The 26,550-nt window shown below is 32.4% G+C and overlaps 1 protein-coding gene across 5 annotated transcripts in view; it reads right to left on the reverse strand.

The window, feature by feature from the left end:
• The window catches only part of Ptp10D (Protein tyrosine phosphatase 10D), a 212,031-nt gene that overhangs the window by 112,291 nt on the left and 73,190 nt on the right, over window positions 1–26,550 (reverse strand). For all 5 annotated transcript variants that reach the window (XM_075358141.1, XM_075358144.1, XM_075358140.1 and 2 more), the window contains exon 2: window positions 4,829–5,072. In XM_075358141.1, the coding sequence (XP_075214256.1) occupies window positions 4,829–5,072 (244 nt within the window). The remainder of the gene's footprint in view (window positions 1–4,828; window positions 5,073–26,550) is intronic.

Here is a 26,550-nt window from a genome sequence, read left to right on the forward strand (position 1 = left end):
CGTCATAAAACAAAATGTACTTTATTTAGAAATTACTTGTCTATGTCCCCTTCAAAGTACTCTCCTCCCTGACGCACACACTTATCCCAACAGTGTTTCCACTTTTGAAAACAGTCCTGGAACGCTTCTTTTGTGATGTTCTTCAGTTCCTTCATTGAATTTGCCTAAATCTTGGGAATCGTCTCAAATCTTCTTCCTTTCAAAGGTCTTTTGAGTTTGGAGAACTAGAAGAAGTCACAAGGAGCGAGGTCAGGTGAGTAGGATGGGTGAGGAAGAACAGTGATCGAGTGTTTGGCCAAACACTCATGAGTTCTGAGGACTGAATGGGCTGGAGCGTTATCATGATAAAAAACCAGTCACCACTCTTCCACATTTCTGGCCTTTTCTACCAGATAGCCTCCCCAGATATTTAAGAACTTCAATGTAGTAAGTCTGGTTCACTGTGGAGCCTTGGGGGAGGTTCTCATGGTGGACTACGCCCTTAGCATAAAAAAAAAAACTGTCAACATCACCTTCACACTGGAACGAACTTGGCGAGCTATTTTTGCTCTCTGAGATGTTTCACCCACCCACTGGGATGATTGAACCTTTGTTTCAAAACCGTACATCCAAGATTCATCACCTGTTATGTTCCTTGACAAGAACTTTCATCTTCTTCTGAAGATTCAAGCAATTCTTGACAAGCCTGGACACGGTAGGCTTTTTGGTCATCCGTCATCATCTGGAACGGAAGAAATTTTGCAGCAATGCGGTGCATCTTCAATTTTTCGATTAAAATCTCGTAATATGATCCAACTGATATTATCCCACAATTTTCAGCAAACTCTCTGATGGTCAGATGTCGATTTGCCCAAACCAGGGTGATGATTTTGTCTATATGTGAGTCATCAGTTGATGTGGAAGGACGTTCAGGATGCTCATTGTCTTCAATCGACTGATGACCATCTTTAAAACGTCCATGCCACTTAAAACATGTCGCACACTTGATAGCAATGTCGCCGTAAGCCGTCTTGAGCATATCAAAAGTTTCACTCGCAGATTTTCCAAGTTTAACACAAAATTTCACAACAACTCTTTGCTCGTTCAAGTCACTCATTCTAAAATCTGACAAACGAAAAAACACACTTTACAAACAACTGTGTAGCTAAGCAACCAATAACGATATTTGCAATCAAAAAACTGCATTGTAATCAGCTAATCTGTACAAACATGGCGACGCCAAGCGGATTTGACCCGAACCAACTGGACCCGAGCAATTCAAACAGTCTACATATTTCTTGAACAGACCTTGTAACATTTTATAAATTCTAATATAAACCACCTAGTACAGGTTATTTAGATAATACTTATCTTATCTTAATTTTTCCATGAAAGTACTTTCCCAGGATCCCGCATCCTCAGTCATGATTTAAATATTGAATTAAACTGCATATTAAAAATTTTAAATACTAAAACAATGAAAATTGCGTATTTATTTATTATGTGAGTGTTGCTATCTGTTGCAGTCTTTTTAAGACTGCAACTCCCTCAAACACGTCTGATTGTTTTGCTAAAATTTTGTTTGTATTTATATGTAATATTTTTTTTTTGTATTTATACTTGCCATAATATTACAATATTATGACTAAGGATGCAGGATCCCATGAAAGTATTTTCATGGTAAAATTAAGATATATTTTATCTCAATATTTTCTACTAGGTGGTTTATATTAATACAATTTAAAACATTTTAACAGTACAGAGGAATAATATGAATCTTAAAAAAATTTCAGTAAAGTATTTGATATATATAGAAAAATTAATTACACAGAAAATTTGGCTGTCATTGTTCACAGACAATAAAGGACATAGTAGCAAATTTGAGGAAAATTCAGTAGATAGAAAAATAGAATACAATAAGTTAAAAATAAATATACTAATATTTATTATTAAGAGGTGTAATAATTAATACATCCAACAACACAAAATAATTCAAGGACCTTACAAGTTCTTCACGTATAGAAGTATTAAAATAATCAAATTAGTTCACATGAGATTTAATCATCTAGTCTCAAATATTTTTTTATTACTTCATTTCTACATGAGCAAGTAAGTTTAAGTTTATGTGTATAAGTGTCTCAGTAACCATAAATTCTTGAAAAATCTTTTACTATTTTTGTTAAGATTTGACACATTTACTTTGAATATTATGTCAAATAAAATATGCTAGCACTTACTTATCATAGAAATTTTCATAAAGTAATAATACAATTTACATTACTCACATTTAAATAAATATTAATTTCTCAATACAAAACTGAACTATAAATAAATACATATCACAAATGGTATACGGAAAATAATAATAATTTTAAAAACAAAAACTGCAAGATAATGAAGGATTTTTTTAATTTATTTGCTCATTCCAACAAATACATGTCCTTGTATTTTTCAACAATAAATCATACAACACACATGATGCTAATATATAAATTTTAACTACAAAGCAAAAGAAATTAAAAAAAATTGGATGTATTCTTACACACACTTCTTTTCAACATATTGAATTTTATATATTATATATATATATATATATATATATATATATATATATATATATGAGACAATAGCACATTGTTCAGAGTTCAATAAATATATTACACAACTCTTCTATACTACAAACAGAACCTAATTAATAACTATTTTAAATGTTTCATAACAATTACAGTTAATTTAATGATTAACACAGTTTTCAGCACAAAAACCTAGAATGAACATATATCTACCATGCAAATTATTTTCTGCATCATTGTACGATGAGTATACACATGTTTAAGACATTTTCTCAACTATTAAGTATGCTTCTACATAACAATATTGTCATTATCATAAATCATAATCATTTCTAAAGAAACAAAATAAATTAAAATATTAAAATAATAAATTTCAAACATGTTCTACGAACACTTTTTTTTGTCTACAGTCATTTGACTTGTTCGATGCAGCTCTCCAACATCCCCTATCTAGTACCAGTTGTTTCATTTTGGTATACCCCCTACGTCCTACATCCCTAACAATTTGTTTTACATATTCCAAACCTGCCTGCCTGCACAATTTTTCCTTTCTACCAGTCCCATATTAAAGCGACTATTCCAAGATGAAATACTGCATAAAAAACTAGTCATCATTAACCAACAATCTGGCCACTATTATACAATGCGTTCAGAAAGTTGCAGTGCACTGGAATTAAGGAAGTATAATGATGAAACTTTCTTAATTATTATTTTGTATTTTTATTTCATTATTTTATAGAAACGATTATTACAATAACTGGAATAGTTTTTTATAAAAGGTGTTGAACAAAATTATCTCCTCCAATATCAATACGACTGCACATGTTTCAATTTGTTTTCAAACACTTTAACCAAGTGGCGTACTGGAATGACCTACATATTTACTGTTATTGCGGTTTTTAGTTTGTTAACTATGCATGGTCTGCTGCGGATACATTGCTTGTTTCGCTGCCCCCCATAGAAAGTAATCTGGGTAAGTCAGATTGACTGATCGTGCAGGCTACAAAGCCCTTGAAATTGATTCATTCACCAAAGACATTTCGTAAAAAAGTCATCGACCTGTTAGCTGTGTTTGCTGTGGTGCCACATCTTGTTGACACCAACAATGATTGATTTCCACTTCTGTTAATTGACTAATGAATTTTGTTAAAACAGCACAATAACGATCACTATTAACTGTATTTTTTTTAATATTGGACCCACGATGTGCATTAATTCACAAAGACCCAGACTCCAATTTTCGCTTCATGTAAAGATGTTCAAGTAATTCATGGGGATTAGTTGTTGACCACAGTTGTGTATTTTGTGAATTAATATACCCACCCAGTAGAGACCACGCTTCATCTGTAAAAAACATAATGTCAGGATACCTATGGAACTTTGGTTAATAAAACATTTAAACTGTTGACAATATCTAGCCTTTTGCCATCATTTGTATGTTTCAGTTCTCAAATACTTTGTAGAAGAAAAGTTGCAGTTCTTTCCTTCAAGCTTTATGTGAAGTAGCAGTCTGAAGAACCCTAATGTAGGGTAGTCGTCCTACCCGCATTAGGTAGGAACACATACCTAATGCTGAAAGAACAGAATGCGCCACATAATTCTAAAGTATACTGCACAGCAACTTTCCGAACACAACTGTACTAATGACCATGACCATAGACCTTATTAAATTGATTCAGAGAAAACAGTGTATACCCACATTCTTCATCTCTAGTTATGGTGTGTTGGATCTTTAAAGACTTCATCCATCATTTCCTTTGCAGTCATCTCACCAATACAAACAGTCAAAATTTAACAGTTTGGGAATAAATTTTTCTGTTGCTTGTGCCTTTTTAGCCAAAACATTCTCAAGTTATTTTGCATGAACCATATGAGATATCAGCCTCTTCATCAATTTTAGTAAAATTAATTAAACAGTTATCCATGAATTTTCCTCGACGACACAATTCTAAGAACTGTACTCTAATTTTAGATTTAGTATTTACAAATGGTATTAATTTACTAACAATAACAAATAATCAATTAGAATAAAAGATTTATTCGCACACAGGAAGGATCCAACAAAAGAAGATATTTCATTATATTAGTAACCATTTTGGTGGTCAAGAGCAATCCTACTCCCATTACATTGGAGTAAACCACTGAAGTAACTTGCCCTAATTTACACCTCTATATTTTCACAAGAACACATCATAACAGCAACTAATTCAGTAAATCTAAATTCATATAAATACTAATGAAAAGTCATTCAAAGTAAAAATAAAATTAATACTCACCAGTTATAATGGATGCAGTCCATGTGGCCCCATCATGTATACTAGAATTATTATTGTACAAGTAAAAATCATACTTGGTCCCAGGTAATCCATTTGAAAATTGTATTTTATCCCCTATATCACGAGAAGCTATTGTTGTATTTGGCGGTGGACTACCGTAAGGTGGAGAATAATCAAATCTATATGAGTTGTTATCGAGTAATTTACTCGGTATTTCAATAACTAAATCGGCAGCAAAGCAAACCTAAAACAATAAAATGACATGCATAAACTGGAAAGAACAATATGCTCATAAAATATAAATGAAAGTAAAACAATAAAGCATCAACCATTGACAAATTTTATCTATCAACAGAGGCCAGCAAGGGATTTCAATTTAGTATTCATTTTATAACTCTTACCACCTTCCATTTAAGAGAAGAAATATATATATATATAATGTTTTTTTATAAACAAGTAACCCTATTCCAATACAACATACAAATTAGGAACAGGTCAATGACAAATAGTAAGCATTGCTATTGCTTACATACATCACTGGATTTTACTTGACAATTTAATTATTATAAACTTTTACAATATCACCTGTTTTTGGAGTTTATATATGGGTGAAAGTTATAAAATAACGAGGAAAACCACGTTCCCTTCCCTTGCCAAATTTATTTTAAAGAAATGTACGATATACATTGTCAAGCACGTGTGTTTAAATTATTCCTCCGCCAGCTGGGCAAGTCTTAGATAATTAAATCAATGCTAAATACTGTATATAATTACATATTCTGTAGGTTTTAAAGCTACTGTATCCAATGTCTTTTACATAACATATTGAGCGTTTTATGGCATTTTCACATTCCTGTTAACAGCGTCTTTTTCTGATCCCCTCATTGAATCAACTAAATATATATGGCTGCCTGTATGAGGATCAACAAACTCTTACAAACAATTCAGTATGGTGAATGTAAATGCATCTGAAAGGAGGAATATGATATTTAAGTCCACAGAATCTGTCACTATACTGCTACTTGGGCAATACAATTCAAAAATGTTGTTCGATCATGAACAGCAAACAAGAACAGTCATCTGAATCCTAGCACAGATACAATTAAAAACTAAAGGATTATTGTTGCGATGACTAAATAAACTGTTAATCATCTGCTTCATCCTTCCTCTTTCTAATATTACTGGATTTTGTAAAAAACAGTTCACAATTGACTTGTTGACAATACATCCTCCTCCTATCACAGACCACCTGCTGACTTATTTTGAACTCTTCAAACAATGCGTAAAGGAGAAATATTATAGTTTTGAAGGCGAGTTTACTTCTCTTTGATCATGTACCTTTTCTAAGGCTTGCTTGTACTTTTTCATCATAGTAATGCTTGCAGTAAAATAAAGGGGAAAATAAATACTGTGTTAGCAAATTGTTTTACAATTTGATAAAAAAGCTTTAATAATTATTAAATTAGACAATATAACTTATAAATTGTAACTTAACAGTTAATAAAATAAAAAGAAAATCAATAAATAAAAGCTTATCTTATCTCATCTTATCTAAAGATAAACTAGTCTTGTAGTGAACTCAAGCTGGTTTAGCTAGAATGAGAGGGGAAATAATGAAGAAGTAACTGTTAAATTTCATATGTTTTCCAAACATATTCAATTCTCAAATGCCACCGGCAATGATTAAGGATCAATTAAATGGGAAGTGTTCTTGATCTTATGAAATCTGATTTAAGAAATGCGATTAGGGCAATTACTTTTGTAAGATAAGATGGAGTTGAAGGGCATAGGTACTTCCTCATTATTATCAACACAGAAATATCATGGATTAGGCTAGGCTGTTCTGGAAACAAGCAAAGAAAAAACTAATTATTGCTTTCTAAGCCTTTCTTTACTTTTCTGCTCATCAACAAAATTAAAAATTGTACCAGAAATGTCTGCTAACATTAAAAAAAAAACACCTACAATCTATCCTTATGGCTACAATCAATTCTGCATTAAACTTCATTATTTCTGTGATTTAGCATTGAACACTATCAGTGTTCAACAATTTTTAGTGGTTTTAAAACTGAAATATGAAAATGTGTAACCAATTAAATAAACACTAAGAAAGACAAAAAAGTACCAATTAGTATTCTGAATTTCAAGGTCGGGCTATATAGATAAGGTACAATAAAAAAACTATTTTGATATTTTGTTTGTATTTTATTTTGTTTTGTTTTTTATTTTTGTTTATATTTTGTTTTTGTTTGTTTGTATATAATTTAAATAAAATAATAATCTATACGCATTATGATCTGAATGGATATGAAAAGCATAGAAAATGAATAAAAGTGTCTTTATGTTGCGGTTGACTTAAATATTTCATTATTAGAAAACAATAATTAATTATGAAAAAAAGTCCTTAAGCTAATACACAGAAATAATTTATAACAAAAAAACTGTAAAAATAGAACAGAAATAAGGTAATGGGGATCATACTTTAACATCCTTGAAAAACCATTTAATGTGGTTATAAACTGTAAGTTTACTGTAATTTGTACAAAATATTTTCTAAACTTTATGTAATTAACAATAAAGGATGATTAATAATTTACAGCCAAACATGGTTGCACAAGCATTTTATAAGATAGATGAAACAATAAATAAAAGGTTGTCAGGGCACCAGCAAGTCACTATATATCAACTATTAATAATTATTTATATTTATTTACTTAACAACTACTGGTTTGTGCCTAATTATAATCACTGCTTTTTCTCTGAGATGAATATGAGAACAAAATAGTTTTTCAGCGTGTGAAAATATCAAACCTGATCAGGAATCAAACCCAAAGAACCTACAGAATTGTAGGCCAAGACTAATATACAATAATAAATAAGAATTACAAAAAAACTAACATTATTTTTTGAAAAGTTAATAAAAATTAAATTTTGCAAATGGAAATGCTTCAAAAAATCTAAGTATCATAGATTTTTGATAAATTAATAAGTAATTAAATAAATTTTGCAAAATTCTCATAAAACAACATGCTCTCAATACTTTTCACCTTATGTGAACAAATAAGCACTGTTTATTGACTTTTTTTTGGAAAATCAAATAAAAATATACTCATATTTATCTTGGACTGCATGAGGGAGATGAGAACAGACCTGAGAAAATTGGTGTAACAACTTCACAAAAACTAATGTACAAGACAATTTGTCAGTTACTGCAACCGATAATACTTAAACAATAATTAATTCATTTGTCTCAACATAAACAAATCGATAACAAATTAACATATTTATTTTTAGTAATACCCTAAAATTGGCAATTTAAATAAAGAGTTATATAAAATACTTTATACATAAATCGATGCAAATTTAATCACGATAGCCAAGAAAGCCTTGGTAAATAAAAATAAAGTTTAATATTATTCAGCGTCCATAACAAAATTAATCAACTTATTAGAATTAATAACCTAATATAAGAAAATATTTTTACTGAGCTTCCCCCAACGCTGTTATTGGAAGACCTTGAATTAAAACTTATTTAAATTTTAAAATAAATACCCATATTCTATTTTCAACATGCAAGTCATACGGACCCAAATCAGAATCAAGTAAAATACCCCTTAAATTTAAATATAAATAGATTATTGTATAATTTGTTTATTCTGGCGCATAGAAAAAGCACATTAAAATCAAACTTGTGGCAAAAAGCCTGCAACTGTGCCTAAAAAACAGCAATCAAGTAAAATAAATATTAGTTTATTATTAATTATAAAGTCTATTTTTACATATGTAATTTTTTACAGTTAATCCAGCAGCAATTATTGTACAATGTAAGGATCGTCAGGCTAAACTGTTGTTTTCACACAAAATGTGGTCCATGGTGTGATCAGATTGGACATCTTGTTCAAAACCAGGTAAAATTACGTTAGCTATATAAAAAAATTGTATATATAATACCACCTAAAATATTAACAAATGAATTATTAACCGAACAACAAATTTAGCAATGATGCAGCAAGTTCTAGAATAAATAAAATAAGGAGAGTAATACAAGCGCAGTCTGATACGTAGAAATAGTAAATCACAGAAAATAAACAAATTAAAAATGGATTTTAATATTTAAAAACAAAAATTCTAAACAGAATTTAGGTCGGCTGAAAATAATTCTCAACTCTCTTATCGGCAGGCTGTTCAGTTAGCTGAAAATTCTAAGCCGATTCGGCAGGTACCATTAATGCGATTATCTGTACTGTGCTCAGTTTCTGTCAAAGTTCACGAAACGAATATTTAGTGTATTTAAAATAAATAAAAAACCACCCGACAAAAATCGTTAAGTCTCCATCCTTTTTTTCCATCTCTAAAACTAACGAACCCAGGACGCTCGTTTTAAAAATTCTTTTAAAACTCTTTCGAAATTACTAATTCATCGATACTATTTTTCCCTCAATTTTTTTCATCTTTTCCGGGTAAAATTTTAACATTTTTTCCGCTTAGATTTTATATATTTTTCATAGATTAAAAGAACTAGTTAACACACCTGCACCGGTCGCAATCAACGCTGTCAAGTTTTTTACGGCAATATCCGCACACAATTTTTTTTAAATTAAGAAATACTTTTCTTTTAACTTTTCGTTACCGTTATTTAAACGAGGAACCCTCGTTTTACGTTTAAGAATCGATTCCTCATTTTAATTATTATACCTATCATTCATTCTATTTACTAGACCTATTATGAGCATAAATATTGTTTTTTTCTTACAAAATGAAAAGGTAACTAAGATTAAAAGGTAATGAAAATGATTAAGGTAACCAAGAGGAATGAACAATCGGTGTACATTTATAGCGTCTCTGAAATTAACGATATTTGTTTACGTTTGTTATTTGGTTATTTTTTTGCTACTGAACGCATGATCGTATCGATAGACAGACTATAGGTACTGTCGGCCACGGTAGGAGTGGTTCTGTTAACCCTGACTTGCACTGGAAGGGTTTATTTTACGTCAATTCAAATTATAATTTGTATGGATTTTAGATGTCCTATATTACTCATAATAATACGCGTATCGTTCAGTTCATTATTTTGCCCCCTAAGCTTAAAATAAATTATTAAAAAATCACGGTTATTGCCTATTTAGGGATAACCTTTATACATAAAAAAATTTCGTTTACATTAAAATTCATGTTAATTAATAATAATTAATTCGCATTAATTCATGCTGTTTTTCGCAAAATTTTACTAAATATAAACGAAATTAATATAAATATATATTCAAAAGAGAATATCCAACCGCATTCGATAACAAAGCACACATATAAAATGCAAAACACGCCTATCAGTTATCCTCTCGTGCATTATTCAGTCGAACCCTAAATTAACGATTCTGGACGTAAAACGTTTTGTTATATGAATCGAAAAAAAAAATTAAAATTAATAGACTATGTTCCAGCAGCCGATTTTAACATCGAAGATATATTAATTCATCATTATCAGACAAAAGCTTGAAATCAACTAAAACAATGAAATTACGTTAATATGAAAAATTAAATGAAGAAGTTTCCTTTGGAGTAGCATATTTACAAATTTCTAATGCGATCGATATAATGCTTTACGTACAGATAGGAATTAAATATGTATTTTATTTGGTTCATCCGGCAAAGAGAAAAAGGAACTCCGCTTTCGGGACTAATTCTGCAAAAACAAAGCCGACTGTCTTTTTTTCGTTAACTCTGGGGCCAGATATTATTTACTTATTAAACTGCGGCTTGATATTACTGTAAAAAGGAAATTTTTTTTTTGTTCGGTGAAGCGATTTAATTTGTAGCACTATTAGATGTAATAGCGTGTAAATCGTCACTAACTTAATGGCTTTTACAGCATTTTTTATCCAAATTTACGTACGTATTTATTTGCTTTTACGCATGTAATATTATTTTTACAATTTTGAAATTGAAATTTTCCTGAATTTATTTTCTAACGTTCCCGTTCATCTAAAAACAGGTTACACATTATTTCAAGTTTCTATGTAAAAAAAAAATATTCAGAAACTATTATTTTTTAATAACGATTCTTTGTAAAACTTATTACAATGTATCGCAAGCAATAAAAATTTCTCAGTCGATTACGTAATACTTAATTACTAAACACTGCCGTCAAACAACAATAAATCGTGGAAACTTGTGATGTAATTCAATACTAATATATAAATAATTATTCATTAAATTTAAATAATACCAGAACGCGCATTCAACAATGATCTGCCCCGACTTAAGCGACCGTTTTACCGAAACGTCACTTTGGTTCCACAATAAATCAATAATACTGCAAGTTCAGGTTAAAATGTTTAATGCGTTTTCCGCCTTAGCGAAAAGTATAACGTTATCATGACGCAACGTTAACTGAAAATCAAGACAAATTGGGCGTGATAATAGCCACGTCGACCCGCCCGTGTCCGTGACTTAAGAAAATACTGCGTGTACTGTAATATTCAAAAAATAAACCGACGGACAATCGCTACTATTCTAAAGGTAAAAAGATATCTGCCTATTCGTCGAACCCGTCTCTCGTTAGCCTATTTCAAGATACGCTAAAGAGAAAAAATTGCTTGTAAAGAAGGAAAAACATACTACCTACAGAACGTTCGGAAAGTCACTGTGCGCTTGACTTTGACTGGTGTAAGACGTTTACAAATAAACTGTATCAATTAGAGATTTTAAGTAACTAAAAAATTTATAAAATTATAATCTGCCAAACACTGATGTACCCGATTCGATTTATTTCGTTTTGGAATGATCGCTATGAAAATATTAATTTATCCGAGTCGGTACGGTCGGTTACAAGTACGTGAACCCTATAAAAAGTAATGCGGTAACCTCAAATGTGGGGATAAGGAACTGAAAACTTGCAATTATCCGGTCTTTAAAGATTACGCAAGACGTTTATATTTTGTCAATTACGACAGTACGGCACCGTTTTGTCGAAACAAGACCGATCGAGTTTTGCGGGCCGGTCGATGAAATTACTAGAAAAATTTATCGATACTCTCTTCAAAGATTTTACCAGTAATAAGATCCATACAAGTCCAGATGATTTTTCTAATTTTAATCGAACACAGCGCGCAAAACGTCTCGTCTCAAACGACCAGAATCGGTAGATTCACATGTCGCATTAAAGACATCGAAACTTTTTAAAGAAATATTGTTTGGAAAGAAAAACGACGGGTAAACAGCGACAGGAATTTGCGGGTTAAGTGAGCGAGCGAAAGAAAATGAGAGAGAGAGAATATGTTAGAGTGAAAGACAATATAGCACGAGTGCAGACTACGAAGAGAAAGCGCTACGACCGTTAATAGATGCTGCAAATATTTTAATATGTTTATTTGTCTTAATTAATCTTATACGCTAGAGAGAAAAAAAATGTTCTTCATAATAACAAAATCAGGTGAAAGAAAGTATTTAAAAGGCAGATTAGAAACGTATTAATAGATCGTTTAATGTTGAAAGTGATGCGCGCTTCACTTATTTTTTCACTTAATTATTGTCTCTTTCACAACGTATATAAAAGTAACGGACAGCGTACAGATCGACCGCAGTAGAGGATGCTGCTAATAAAAGTAATTGAATTAATTTCAGGAAAAAAAAAAACCATAATACGTCAAAACAGCTCTCATTAGGACCCGGCCCGGTTTTAAACACGACTCGTGTTACCCGAACTCCCATTCTTCTTCACTTTTTTAATGCAAAATACTTATTAGATAAGAAATATTTTTTAAACTATTAATCGAAACGTAATATTATTTTAAGTAAATAACTGAAATAATTAAATGAATCGTGCAGCAGTTTACAGAGCCCAGCAGAGATGCGTCCTGAAGGGCAGCCATACCAGAAGCGGATGAAGAGCTTCTACACAACCTCTCCTATTTCAAAACTTACAGTAAGATAAAATAACCCAGCAATAGCGACTCCTCCGGAAAAGGGGACGCATTGCTCCCTCCTTACAGGTAGTGCCCCGTTGTGGCGTATTCCTGCTAGCCTATTAAAGAGTTAGCACCGAAAGGACTTCAGTGGACGGTCTGAAGGGGAATTACGTCGGGAGGACAGGCTTTATAAGCCTAGCCTTCCGCGGTCGGCCCATGAAATGGGTTCGATAACGCTGGTTTAACAACGGATTGGAATGCAATTAAATCCGTCTTAAATTCACTAACATAATAATAGACAAAACTTGAAAAATTAGATCCGAGATTAAAAATAACCTTTTTAAAAAAAACAAGCCCGATTAGAATGATCCAGCAGCAAGGGACTCTGTCCAGGTTCTGCGATAAAGTAGGGAGTAATAGACTCCTGCCGACTTTGCATTCCAGCAGTTTACTACTACGACTCGTATAATAACAAATTTGTAATACGTACCGAAAGCTAATTTAATAATGAAATCTTGCTTTTCAATCGATTACTGTGATCCGTAATTAAAAAGAAATAAAATTTAGTACACGACATAAATTAAGATGTTGTGATAATTTTTTTGAAGATGATAAACAAAAATCTGATGTTGACACCCATCACTTCCTTGTAAGCCTATTAAATTACATATACACATTTTTTTTTTTTGAAATGAAAGGTACATAAAATTTTATTTCATTAATAACTGCTGATATTTTTTCATATTTTTTTTTATTGTTATTACTGAATTATTATTTATTGTAAATTTTTTTACAGACGTAAATAAATTATCAATAAATCAACATATTTAATTACAAAAAAAGGAGTTTAAGTCTGATCGGAACCGATGTGCCGTCCCCTTGTAAGATCCAAATATTTTATTAATTAAAATTTTATTTCGCTATGAACCGACGAAAATAAGTACCGCTTGTGATACATCGTTGAAAAGCTCTCGATGAGGGCCTATTACTACAGTTAAGAAAAAGTAAAAAATCCAAATGTTTTAGAATGTGGGCTTTTTTGGACACTTTTGGTCCGGTCGATTGCAATCAAAAGGAGAGGTGCACAATTAGATATTACAACAGTCCTAAATCCAACATTTCAACATCCCATGGCAAATCGTTTTTGAGTTATGCGAGATACGTATGTACGTACAGACGTCACGCCAAAACTAGTGAAAATGGACTAAGGGATGGTCAAAATGGATATTCCCGTTGAAATCTGAAAACCGAAATTTTTCGCGATCACAATACTTCCTTTACTTCGTACAAGGAAGTAATAATATGAATCTCACAATACGAAGATTTTCTTACGATCGACCTTCAAAAACAATTCTGTTAAAAATAAACGTTGTTTTTTAATATATTCATTTTTATTCTCTACTTAAAAAAATTATGCGTCTCATTTTTAAACTCGTACGAAAACAATCTTGCCAAATTTTTCCGAATGATTTTTTCTGATGATTATTGAAATAAAGCGGAAAACGTATTCATTTTTCCAGAAAAGATGAAAAAGGATTAAACTTAAAAACAAATCGAAGAAAAAACTTTGTTATTTCAAATTTAAATATTAACCGTAGAAATTTGAAAAAGCAGGAATAACTTAATATTTCAGGCGAGGAAAAAACTTTGAAAAAAAATTAACTCCTTTTACTTGTATTAAAAACCCAACAAACCTAACAACAAAAAAACCGACCAATACTCTTATGCGATTTTTGATGCCCCAGTCGAATAATTTTTTTTTGTTGTTGAACTGTGGGAATCTAGTACCGTCAAATGAATTAACTTTCATTTACTCGATTCGCATAACTATACGTATTATACAGAGATTGAAAATTATTTAAACGTAAAAGAACAGTTGCTTGTTTATATTATTAACGTAATATATTACCGCGGTAATGCGACTGTTAGCGAGTAAGAAACACGCTAAAACGTATACGATATAATAACGTAACATTAACGAATAGGTGAGAGTCGACGGGACATAAAACAGGAGAGAGATTCTAAAATCGAGTAAAATTTTAAAAGACGTCATTTTTCTGAGCTATCCCTTTTGGCCTCGATATGTAGTAAACAAACACACATTTTGGCCTGAAGAGAGACAAATTAATAATAATCTGATACGATGAGAGGAAAAATAGCGCACAAACGCCTCATTACTTGCCGCTTACAAACGTAAAAAGTGAGGTCCGGCGAACGATTAATGGTATTTTTGTTTTGCAATATTTGAAGTTTTAGCACACAAAAAAATCAGTAGTAGTTCAACGGCAAATATACACGCTACACAATCGTCAATGTAGTCAGTCGTACATTGAGCTTTCTTTATTAAACCAGACTTTTATCCGCAGTAAAATAACTACTAGTATAAATCCGTTATACACACTGAATTATCGGCTTACGCTTTAATAATTTTTCAAATAAATAATAATAAACGATTTATTGCCTTTCACAAAGTTTTTTACGATCGCATTAACAGAATAGATCCTCTTCTTTTCCTTTCCATCATAAACACACAATATTATGTTTCAATCGTCCTTAAATAATAAAAAAATAAATGAAAAAACTTTCACCTGTCGGTTTCCTCAGGAAAGAATCGTTTGTAAAAACGTATATCTTATCCCAAATAAAACATATTTCCGTACAGTTTTAAATAAAAATAAATGTTATCGAAAAAAATTCCATTTAAAACCTACACATATTGGACGCCTAACTTTTACTCGAGTTTATAATAAATATTAAGTTTTACATCCATAATTCGATGTAGTTTAATTATTTTTTTAAAGCGAATACAAAAAAAAGGTTTAAATTATATTTAAAAAAATAATAATTTACATCTTTTACGACGTATAATAATATTTATGAAAAAAGTAAAAATATTTAAGTAGAAAGTAAAAAAATAAAATGCGATAAGAAGAATTATGAACTACGGTTCCATAAAGAAGGCGCAACATTACAAACGCTCCAAGAAAATCAACGGATAAGGCATTTCTAGAAACGAATGTCTAGACCCGACGTATAAAAAATTATTTTTTACGAGATACATGTTGTATTTAAAACCGTACGTTTATGAAATTAACCGCGAACAAATCGAATTGATCCCGATCGAATTCTAAATAAGCCGGATTTTGTACGTTCCATAAGCTGAACATATCGAATAGAATATTCAACGACGAAGCTCATCTGTTTATTATCTTTAAAAAGTAAGGTAAACGATAGAAAACTCCGTTTAACTTTTTTTTCACATTTTCTCGAGCCTCACCGTAAATGATGGATTATCTTATTTTGTTAACGTTCTGGTATTCTCAAGAATAACAAGCATTCCATAAGGGTTATCTAAGGAAAAGAGACGTGGTTTTCCCGCGGCTTTCTTCGCTGAGCCGAACACGATCTACGTGATAAAACGCAATAAAATAAATAAAACATTTACGTTAACTACTAAAAGAAAAAAAAAATAAGAGACGTCGTTTTAAAATATATGTTCTACTTCTTTCTTTTTTTTAGTAGACAAGAATTAATCGCGCCAAAATATATATTTATACAGCAGGAACTCGATTTAAATACAGTTTCTAAAATTCTTTTTATTAATTAACCTTATTTCTGTTTTCGGCCGGTACAATCACCTTCTAAATCGTATTTATCAAAGAATAAATAAATAAAAAGCAAAGATGCTTTTTTAATTCCAACTTTTGATTCGGCGATCAATTATTCGTTTTTATTTTTAATTTAAAACTAGATTGCGTAAATTAAAACCCGTTTCCCTAACGGGAATCAATTAATAATTACGATTTTTTTAAAGAGCAGGCCACATATCTTTGCCGATAAATTTGAAGCTTAACAACTCGCTTCAAAATAAGGCTTATTAAAACTTCCCGCGTAGACTTATTTCATTCCCTTTTCGGTTTTCTGTTAACCTGTACAGTATTTTTTTTTTGTACTGAAATAAAAAACAAAAATATACCCTTCGATTTTATTACTTAAAAAAAAAATAATAATATTCCATTTAAAGTCGGTTTGAAACATTCAAAAAGCGTTTTAAATTCGACCAAGTGAATGATCTAATAGCTAATCTTTAGAGAAACAAATAAGTTAACAATTTTTTTGTGGTTTCACACGAATCAAAGTTGTGTAATTAGTTCTAATTAGGCTACATTAGTTTTAATTAGGAGTCGAACACTGACCGTGACCAAACTAAAAAAATCTTTTATTCGTAATTTATTTTAATAATCACAACGTCACAGTCAAATAGTTTAAAATTAAAAATATCGTAACTGGTTTCTGATATTTCCATAAACAATTGAAAGACGTAGAATAAAAATCATCAAACGCATTAAATATTCATAAATGATGTCTATATACAACGTAAGAAAAAAAAAGCTTCCGCTATTAGACCGATCCGAGTATCAATTATACGAGCGAAAAACTAACAGCAGCACTTTCTCGTGTAACAATGTTACGACTGAAAAATAAATCTAAAAGCGTACGTAAAATGGAATATACAAAAAAGTTTTTCAAGGATATAGTAAAATATTTCTCCTGCTGAATCGAAGCGGTGTATCTGACAGGCTTTTCACAACGCTGCTTACGCCCTAGTATTACGGCGGTAACTTCTGTAAAGCTTTTGTATCAGAAATACAAGAGGCACTCCAGTCGTACAGAAACGATGTTCATAAACAGCCGATCGTACGATAAACAGATTGAACGTCGCTTAAAATTTAATTTCGGCGGCCTGGTATGCCGATAAGCGACCAAGGATTTGGCTCGGTAAACAAAGAAGTAGGAACCCGCGTCGCTCATTTTCCTAGTAAATCTGATTCGGGATAATTATTTTTCTTGAAAATGGCAATCGTTTTCGGGAGCTAGCGACTCCTACCGACTTATTTGAATCTCCATCTTCTTTAGTGCTAGATCTCATTTCTTTTCTTCCATTAAAAATACTCGCGATAAGAAAAAAAACAAAAAGGTAACAAAACACTTGCGGTTATATTTTACCTCACCTTCAAACAGAAAATTTTAAATTTTACCGCTAGTTTAGCTGCAATAAAGATAATATTTTTTAAAAAGTAAAGGGCAAAAATATCCGATATTTATCATCGAATAAAATATGAAAAAAGTATTTTTTTGTTTAATTATTATTCCTTCCCTCACACGCAATACGGAACCGGGTACCCTCCGACTTCCAACGCCGCTCTTTATATGAATTTCTACTTTATAAAAAAAATCCCTTTCGGCACGCCGGAAGTCAAGGGGGTAGGATTTCACCGGTGGTAAGTAGGAGATAAAAAAGATTTCCACCTTAAAGTTAAGAAAAACGTCACATTTACACATCTTCTTACAATTCCAGCAACATTTTGGTCATCCCTTGTCGTAAGGGTCGGTCATATCAAAAACCGTTTCAGACAAAAAGTTTTAGGTAACGTTTAGAGGACTAACGACCGCTTTAAACAGATTCGATACTGCGCCTATTAAGGGAAATATGATTTTTCTTGTCTTCGAAACCCCATTTTTTCCACCCCCTGGGCCAACGGTCGGTGGTATTAAACGTTTTTACGTACGTAAGTTTTAGGTCCTTATCCGAAGAATAGTAGGAACTTTAAACGAATTCGAGAATTTACTTAAGAAAGTTATAGGGATATTTTTTTCGAAATGCCCCCATTTTCACCTCCACGGTCCGATTTTGCCCGTTAACGAACTCGATCGAGATTTTTGGGTCGTTATATTTTCGTATCAATTTGAAAGTGATCGGCGCAAAATTTACGGCGGTTATCGAGTTACATATATGAAACGCGAAGATACGTCAAAATTTTCCGGAAGTTGAATCACGGTACCCGTTACAATAGGTAGCTTTCTTATGAAATCTACCTAAAAAGAAAAAAAAAGTTTAAACCCACAGTTTTTTAATTAGGAAGACTCGGGAGGGCAAGGCAAGTTTTATCGATTTTCTCGTTTATTAAAAATAGTCTTTAATAACATATTTCCCTAAATCCCAACCGGATCGAGATAAGGCATCGTCAAAGGAAAATTATTTTGATATTCATAAAAGTTTGATCGACGTCCCATATATTTATCAAGTCGCCAAACCAAATTTCACGATTGAACTCCACGCACGCACGCACGCGCACGCGCGCGTAATCAATACATACCGAATTACTACATAATTTTTTTTTAATCGGGGTCCTCAAAAAATTTTTTCCGCTTACAATACTTTCCCTTATTTTTCTTCACTATTATTTACTAGAATAGCCGATAAAGTAAAAAGTACTGTCTTGATCTTAGGATAACATAATTAAAACAAACACCGCACCCCTCTGCTTGACGAGTTAAAACTATTTGCGCGTAAGTATTACGGTTTATTTAATTTATAAAGTAAAACGACCTAAATAATAACGATAAGTACAGCGTTAATAAAGAAGGCTTTATCTCAATTAATCGACTGTACGGAGTATTTAATTTAAATTGGCAGTCCGATTAAAATTTTATTTAGTTAAAAAAACTAAACGGTCTAATTTAAAAATAACTTTATTTTGCGTTATTTCAACAGAAATTTTCTCAAAATACAAGTAATAAATTTAATCGCGCAATCTAAAAATAACCGAACGAATATCACCGATCAGAAAAGTTTAACGTTTTTATTTGTTTTTCAACTTATAAGATTTAGAAAATAAAAACCCGTTTATTTTTTAATTTGAAATATACTTTAAACTCGACTTCTTAAATACGTACTATTAAATTACCGTGTAACTACAGGTTTTCAAGGATATCACGGACGCCGGACACCTGTATTACTTTACTGAAACGACACAAATCTAAAGAAACTTTTCAAGGGTATTTAGCCGAACGTTACGTAAATTGAAATGTTTTAAACTAAACGTTAAAACGCTTTCAAATTTTCATTAGATTCACTAAATACGCCTATAATTAACAGGTACACGGATTACATACCGATTATCCCAGCCGGGTGATTATAGCCTGTTAATTCATAAGGAAAAGATTTTTATTTCTCGGCTACTAAAGAAAAACAGAATGTACATAGATGTATATGCTTGCGCGCACGCGTGTATTCACTAATATTCAATTAACTACTTACCTCGTTATAACGCCTAGTTATTCTAAGAATTTTTTTTAATGTTTTTTCCTCCTGCCGGTCCTAAAATGCAATAAACTTTTGTTATTTAAAAAATAATAAAACTCCGTTATAAAAACCGCAGTACAAATTTAAAATAATACTTTTTCAATTATCTTTTTAGTTTGAATTTTAGAAGTAACCTACCAACCGACTTATTAACCCTAATTTTATTAAAATTTTCGACTTTTTAGTCGAAATTTAAAATATAAAACAATTTACGTTTACGGTAATATCATCAAGCAAAAAAAAATTATATTGCATTATTTTTAGCGAATTTCCAAATTATTATTTTTAACGGTCATGTTTACATACATTTGTATGTATAAGATTTTATCGTCCGCTCTACCTGACAAAAAGTTGTGGGATCGTGTAAACCTATTAGGAATAGTGCCGCATTGATTTTCAAGTAAATCGGTTCAAAGGAACAGAAATTAAGAGGCAAAAACAGTTACCGTTATACCACTTTTAGGTACATTTTTAGCTGTTTTTTTTCCGTTCTACACGCCGAAATTTTTTACATTTCCTTTTATTTTCTTAAAAATATATTATTTTAATAAATAAGACCGGTTTGATGCTTATCAACCGTTCCATACAAAGCCTACGTAGCACCGGTGAAGTATACAAACTTTCATTTTTACCGTCCGGTAATATTTAATTAAATTACATACTAAATTAAACGTCGCTAAAAATATTTTTTTAGTTTTGATATCCTTACCGAGAAACTTAAATACTTTCGAAAGAATTTGTAGAAGAAATAGCTAGCTTACTGCGCCCGATCAGATTTTATAAGGGAGTGTCGTGAGGAGGGAGGGACCAACCTGAACACGATTCTGCAATATTTATATACACATACGTATGAACCTGAGATCTGAATTTAAGAGAGCATTAAAAGATTTAAATGGCAGAAACGCTCCTGGAATAGACTGAATACCTGTAGAATTACTGCGCAGTGCAGGTGAGGAAGCGATTGATAGATTATACAAACTGGTGTGTAATATTTATGAAAATGGGGAATTTCCATCAGACTTCAAAGAAAGTGTTATAGTCATGATACCAAAGAAAGCAGGGGCAGTTAAATGTGAAGAATACAGAACAATTAGTTTAACTAGCCATGCATCAAAAATCTTAACTAGAATTTTATACAGAAGAATTGAGAGGAGAGTGGAAGAAGTGTTAGGAGAAGACCAATTTGGTTTCAGGAAAAGTATAGGGACAAGGGAAGCAATTTTAGGCCTCAGATTAATAGTAGAAGGAAGATTAAAGAAAAACAAACCGACATACTTGGCGTTTATAGACCTAGAAAAGGCATTCGATAACGTAGACTGGAATAAAATGTTCAGCATTTAAAAAAAATTAGGGTTCAAATACAGAGATAGAAGAACAATTGCTAACACGTACAGGAACCAAACAGCAACAATAACAATTGAAGAACATAAGAAAGAAGCCGTAATAAGAAAGGGAGTCCGACAAGGATGCTCCCTATCGCCGTTACTTTTTAATCTTTACATGGAACTAGCAGTTAATGATGTTAAAGAACAATTTAGATTCGGAGTAACAGTACAAGGTGAAAAGATAAAGACGCTACGATTTGCCGATGATATAGTAATTCTAGCCGAGAGTAAAAAGGATTTAGAAGAAACAATGAACGGCATAGATGAAGTCCTACGCAAGAACTATCGCATGAAGATAAACAAGAACAAAACAAAAGTAATGAAATGTAGTAGAAATAACAAAGATGGACCGCTGAATGTGAAAATAGGAGGAGAAAAGATTACGGAGGTAGAAGAATTTTGTTATTTGGGAAGTAAAATTACTAAAGATGGACGAAGCAGGAGCGATATAAAATGCTGAACAAATTATATTTCTTACTGAAGGCCCGTTTCGCTTGTGCTATTCGGCATTTTATATCGATCCTGCTTCGTCCATCTTTAGTAATTTTACTTCCCAAATAACAAAATTCTTCTACCTCCGTAATCTTTTCTCCTCCTATTTTCACATTCAGCGGTCCATCTTTGTTATTTCTACTACATTTCATTACTTTTGTTTTGTTCTTGTTTATTTTCATGCGATAGTTCTTGCAAATATATAAAGTTATAATTAAAGAGAAGTTACTTATAACTTCAGTTATTTATAAATCGAAAAAATTTACAAATACAGATTTAAAAAATAAACGAAACAATATTCGATAAAAGATTTGGCTAAAGAAATTTCGGTAAAAACAAATATTTGCATACCAGATCTGTTCCGAACCGTCACAATCCTCTATTGTCATGGTCGATCCCTGACGATCCCTTTAATTAGTTTTTACGGTACACGAAACAGAAAAAAAGAGGATTTTTAATACGAACGATTTAATACCGTAAAATGTACCGCTCCTATAATTCTCAACAGGTAAAAATATAATCGATATCGTTCATTAAAAACAATTTTATTCTATTATACCGATCATAACCGTAACACAACGGTAGCCAGTGCACGGATACATTTTAGAAATTAATAAATTACGGGCGTCTAATACGTTTAATAAATTATAACTCGACAGATACACGATTTTCTAACGCCGAAAAGAAAAACGTGAAATAAGATGTAATAGATAACACCCAAGGTATTTGTAATTCAACGATTTAGTTTACCGAACGACGGTAAGTTTCACGAGGTCTTTTATCACATACCGACGAACATCACTGTCAAAGGCATCAAGGAAACGAAAAAATCCGTAATTTCAAAGGCGAATCGAAAGCGCATATCAGTTTGCGTCAAATAAAATTCATCGACCACAAAAAAACATATTAAAACGGTAAACGTAGACGCCAACCCGATGAAAATCAATATATAAAAATCCCTTTCGGCACGCCGGAAAGCGGAGGTAGATTTCACCGGTGCTAAGAGCGATAAAAAGAATTTCCACCTTAAACTTAGGAAAAACTTCAAATTTACTCGATACGATAACGGTCACATGTGAAAAAAATTTACACACGTTTAGCATACGACAAGCCCAAGCTTCTTACAATTCCAGCAACATTTTGGCAATCCTTTTCCGTAAGGGTTGATCATATCAAAAATTGTTTCCGACAAAACGTTTTAGGTAATGTTTAGAGGACTTTAGACCGCTTTAACAGATTCGATACTGTGCTATTAAGAGAAATATGATTTTTTTTTGTCTTCGAAACCCCATTTTTTCCACCCCCCGGGCCGACGGTTGGTGGTAACAAAAATTTTTACTTACATAAGTTTTAGGCCCTTATCCGAACAACAGTAGGAACATTAAACAAATTCGATAATTTACTTACGAAAGTTACAGGGATATTTTGTTTTTTCAAAAACGCCCCTCCCATTTTGGGTCCGATTTTGCCCGTTAACGAACTCGACCGAGATTTTGGGTCGTTATATTTTACGTATCAATTTGAAAGTGATCGGCGCAAAATTACGGAGGTTATCGTGTCCACAAGAAACGCGCACAAACGTTTGAACCGACGGTGATTTTGGGGTCTGAGGGGATGTGAAACGCGAATATATGTCGAAACGTTCTGGAAGTCGAATCACGGTACCCGTTACAATAGGTAGCTTTCTTATGAAATATACCAAAAACAGATACAGACGATTAAAACATACGACATCCTTTCTCATATAAAATAACGTCGGTGAAGCTGTAATAGCAAAAGATATTTTTTACCAAAGAAAGAAGTAGCTAAAATCACAATACGACACTATATTTTACCTCTGACATTTTCAAAAAGAGTTTCACAAAATTAAAGTTATTTAAAATAATATTAAAAGTTTATAAAAAGTAGATACTCATTAAGAAAAGTACATTAGAAAGTATCGCATCACAATCATTAATTTTGGAGGGAAAGACGGCCGGAGTGTGGTGTTAATACTATTAATTTCTTCTTGAATCGTTTGAAAAGAAGAGATACCACTCACTACATATCTGATTTTACCGAGGACGAAAAATTATTTAATTTCAGTAAAAATAAAGAATAAACATTTTATACTGATAAAAAAAAAGCATATCCAATACACTTCTAATACCGATAAACAGAATTTTTTCGAAGTCCGGACCTTTGAGATATATTTTCCCATTACTACACAACAGTGTTGTCCGTGATGAGTAAAACAGTTCCTACAAACTTTCAGGTAAACGCTTTATTTTCCGTCGCTCAATCTTTTTTCTGTTTTTTCAACGGAAATTCATATATCAGGAACAGTAAGAGTTCATAAAAGTATATTTTAATCGCAATTGAATAAACTAAACCGAAATTCTGATGAAACAAGTTTTTTAATTAATTATATACCGCAAAAATTCTTCTGCAGTCATGTAAAACGGTTATAGAGATATTAATAATTAACCTAGCCGCAATTTTTAAACTCGAATAAACATCTGTGTTCGCATTTTCTTCATATACGAATATAATATTATTGTTTTAAACAGCGATTCTTCTCATAGAAAGTCGGTTACCGATCTAAGCCGTTCACCGGGAAGGGGTCACGGGCTCAAATCCTGGTCAGGGTCAGGTCTGGCACTTTTTTTATTCGCTAAAGATTTTCAACAACTGTTCCACGTATATCCTTAAAAACACGTATACCGTATTTTATTCGAATATCTCACTCCTTTGTTGAAATATGAAATTAAAAAAAAAAAAAAGATGAAATCAAATCATTTTCGAACTTAAGTTTAATTAAACGGCCCTCAAAATGGATTAATCAGTGTTACAGGAAGAGTTTGAATAACCGTTCGACGCCTAGGTACGAATGCGTTGTACTGCCTCGATCTTAAGTACAAGAGAATCTAAAAAATTCCTTTCTGAGAATCCGTTAAAGGAAAATCCTGTTATCCGCCTTCCCGTGGTAGAGAGGATTCAAGCTTGTACATATTAACGATCGTTATATTCAATCGGCTAACGAATGAAGGGACCGAGTTACAAGTACAAACTGCCTTCTAAGAGGGCGGATGAGCAGCGGTAGATATAGGGCGCTCTAAAACTGCCCCAAAAGCGGAGAAATTTCTTCAGGATGTGAACATTTTATAACACAGAAGGCGACGGTAAACCATCCTATTAAAGATCATAGTATAATTTATCGCATTACACTTTAACGTTGGCTTTTTCCGTTAAATTTCCCGGAGTTAAAATAGCATCTCTTACGAATCTCCGGCAGAAGCGACAAACGAAGACAAAGGACCGATGACTTGAATCAGTTAATAGTTGAGGTGAGGCTTACAGACACTACAAGCGGACGAAGAAGAGACATCTCGATTCCCCCCCGAGGGGAGAAGATCCCACCTCGTAGCGTGTCCGGTCGCTACACCACCCCCTCCTTTCCTAGCCAGTAGTGGCTTTAACGGAGGACATCTCGCCCTCAAACTGATTGTGCCACACAGCTTTCAGTCCAGGCCCCGCAGAGATGCCACCGATGCAGATGCCCCTAGGGACATCTACATCGGTAAAGTTCACCCCGAGATAGATTTACGTGTTTATGCCTTCAGAATGAAGACGACGGACACCTGCAGCTACCACGTCGCCCTCAAGAACTAAGCTAGGAAACCTAACCGCGGAAAGAAGACCCCGCGCCTAGATCCTACTATAAAGAGCCACTTTCTGAATGTCTCAGATCCGCACTAACAACCTCATTATAAACTTCCCACTAAAGTTTGTACATCGAAATTTAGACCTACTTCCCTTAAGAACCCCGCTTAATACTCTAATGAGTTTCAATCTGACTCCGTTCCGGTCTGCCCGGGAGAGGAGAATAAACGCCTACTCCCGTACAGCGCCATCGCGGAGTCCCGCGTGACATTCACCATCTTTCACGAAGAAGAGACAGCACGGCGTAAGGGGGGCCTGCAGTCGAAGTCAGAACACCGACTTGCTGATGACGTTGTACTGTGTTTTTTTATAGACAGATGGCAGCCGTCTAGATTTATTCCTATCGGCGATTCTTCTACGATCTGCAGCGTGAACGTTAAATACATTGCGAATTACAAAAGGATACCGTACCTGAAAATAAATATAGGTCGTGTGACCAAAAGAAACTTGGTTTGAAAACGGCTAAAGTCGCATTAATACGTCATGCGGCATTTATCGTCTCAATTTTAATATTAAATTTCCTGAAAAATAAAAAAGGACTAGCAAAAATTAAAAGTCGATTAAGGGTTAAACTTATAATATCCGACACGAGAGGCCACCCTCAACAATTTTTATTATTATTTTTTAAATAACGAATTTCAAATTCCGCTACACTCGCCTGTCGTCCTTAAAATATTTCACTCAAAACCACGGTAGATAAAAATTCAATGTCAAACTGTAAACACAATCCCGGCAAAAAGATCACGCTTTACTATATTACTTAACCGTACTTTGTTTTATATATAGAAGTAAATCGCTTCATTCAAATAATTCTGTAATTAATAGAATCGATTGTAAAATTTTAACTACTTGTATCTGAGAAATAGTTTTTACTGCAGTAAAAGTAGAATAGTTGTTATCAATAATACAGATCAGACGAAAAATAACGCAGGCTATTTAAATAATTTAATAAGGTTATTTTATAATACATATATAAAATATATATATATATATATATATATATATATCGTCGACGTATTTGACGATGAATCACAAATAAAATACTCTCCAGGTATTTGGCTTAAAAGATCGAATACAGATTTATGATTT

Source organism: Lycorma delicatula, chromosome 2 (genome assembly GCF_047948215.1).
Source record: "Lycorma delicatula isolate Av1 chromosome 2, ASM4794821v1, whole genome shotgun sequence".
Lineage (NCBI taxonomy): Eukaryota > Metazoa > Arthropoda > Insecta > Hemiptera > Fulgoridae > Lycorma > Lycorma delicatula.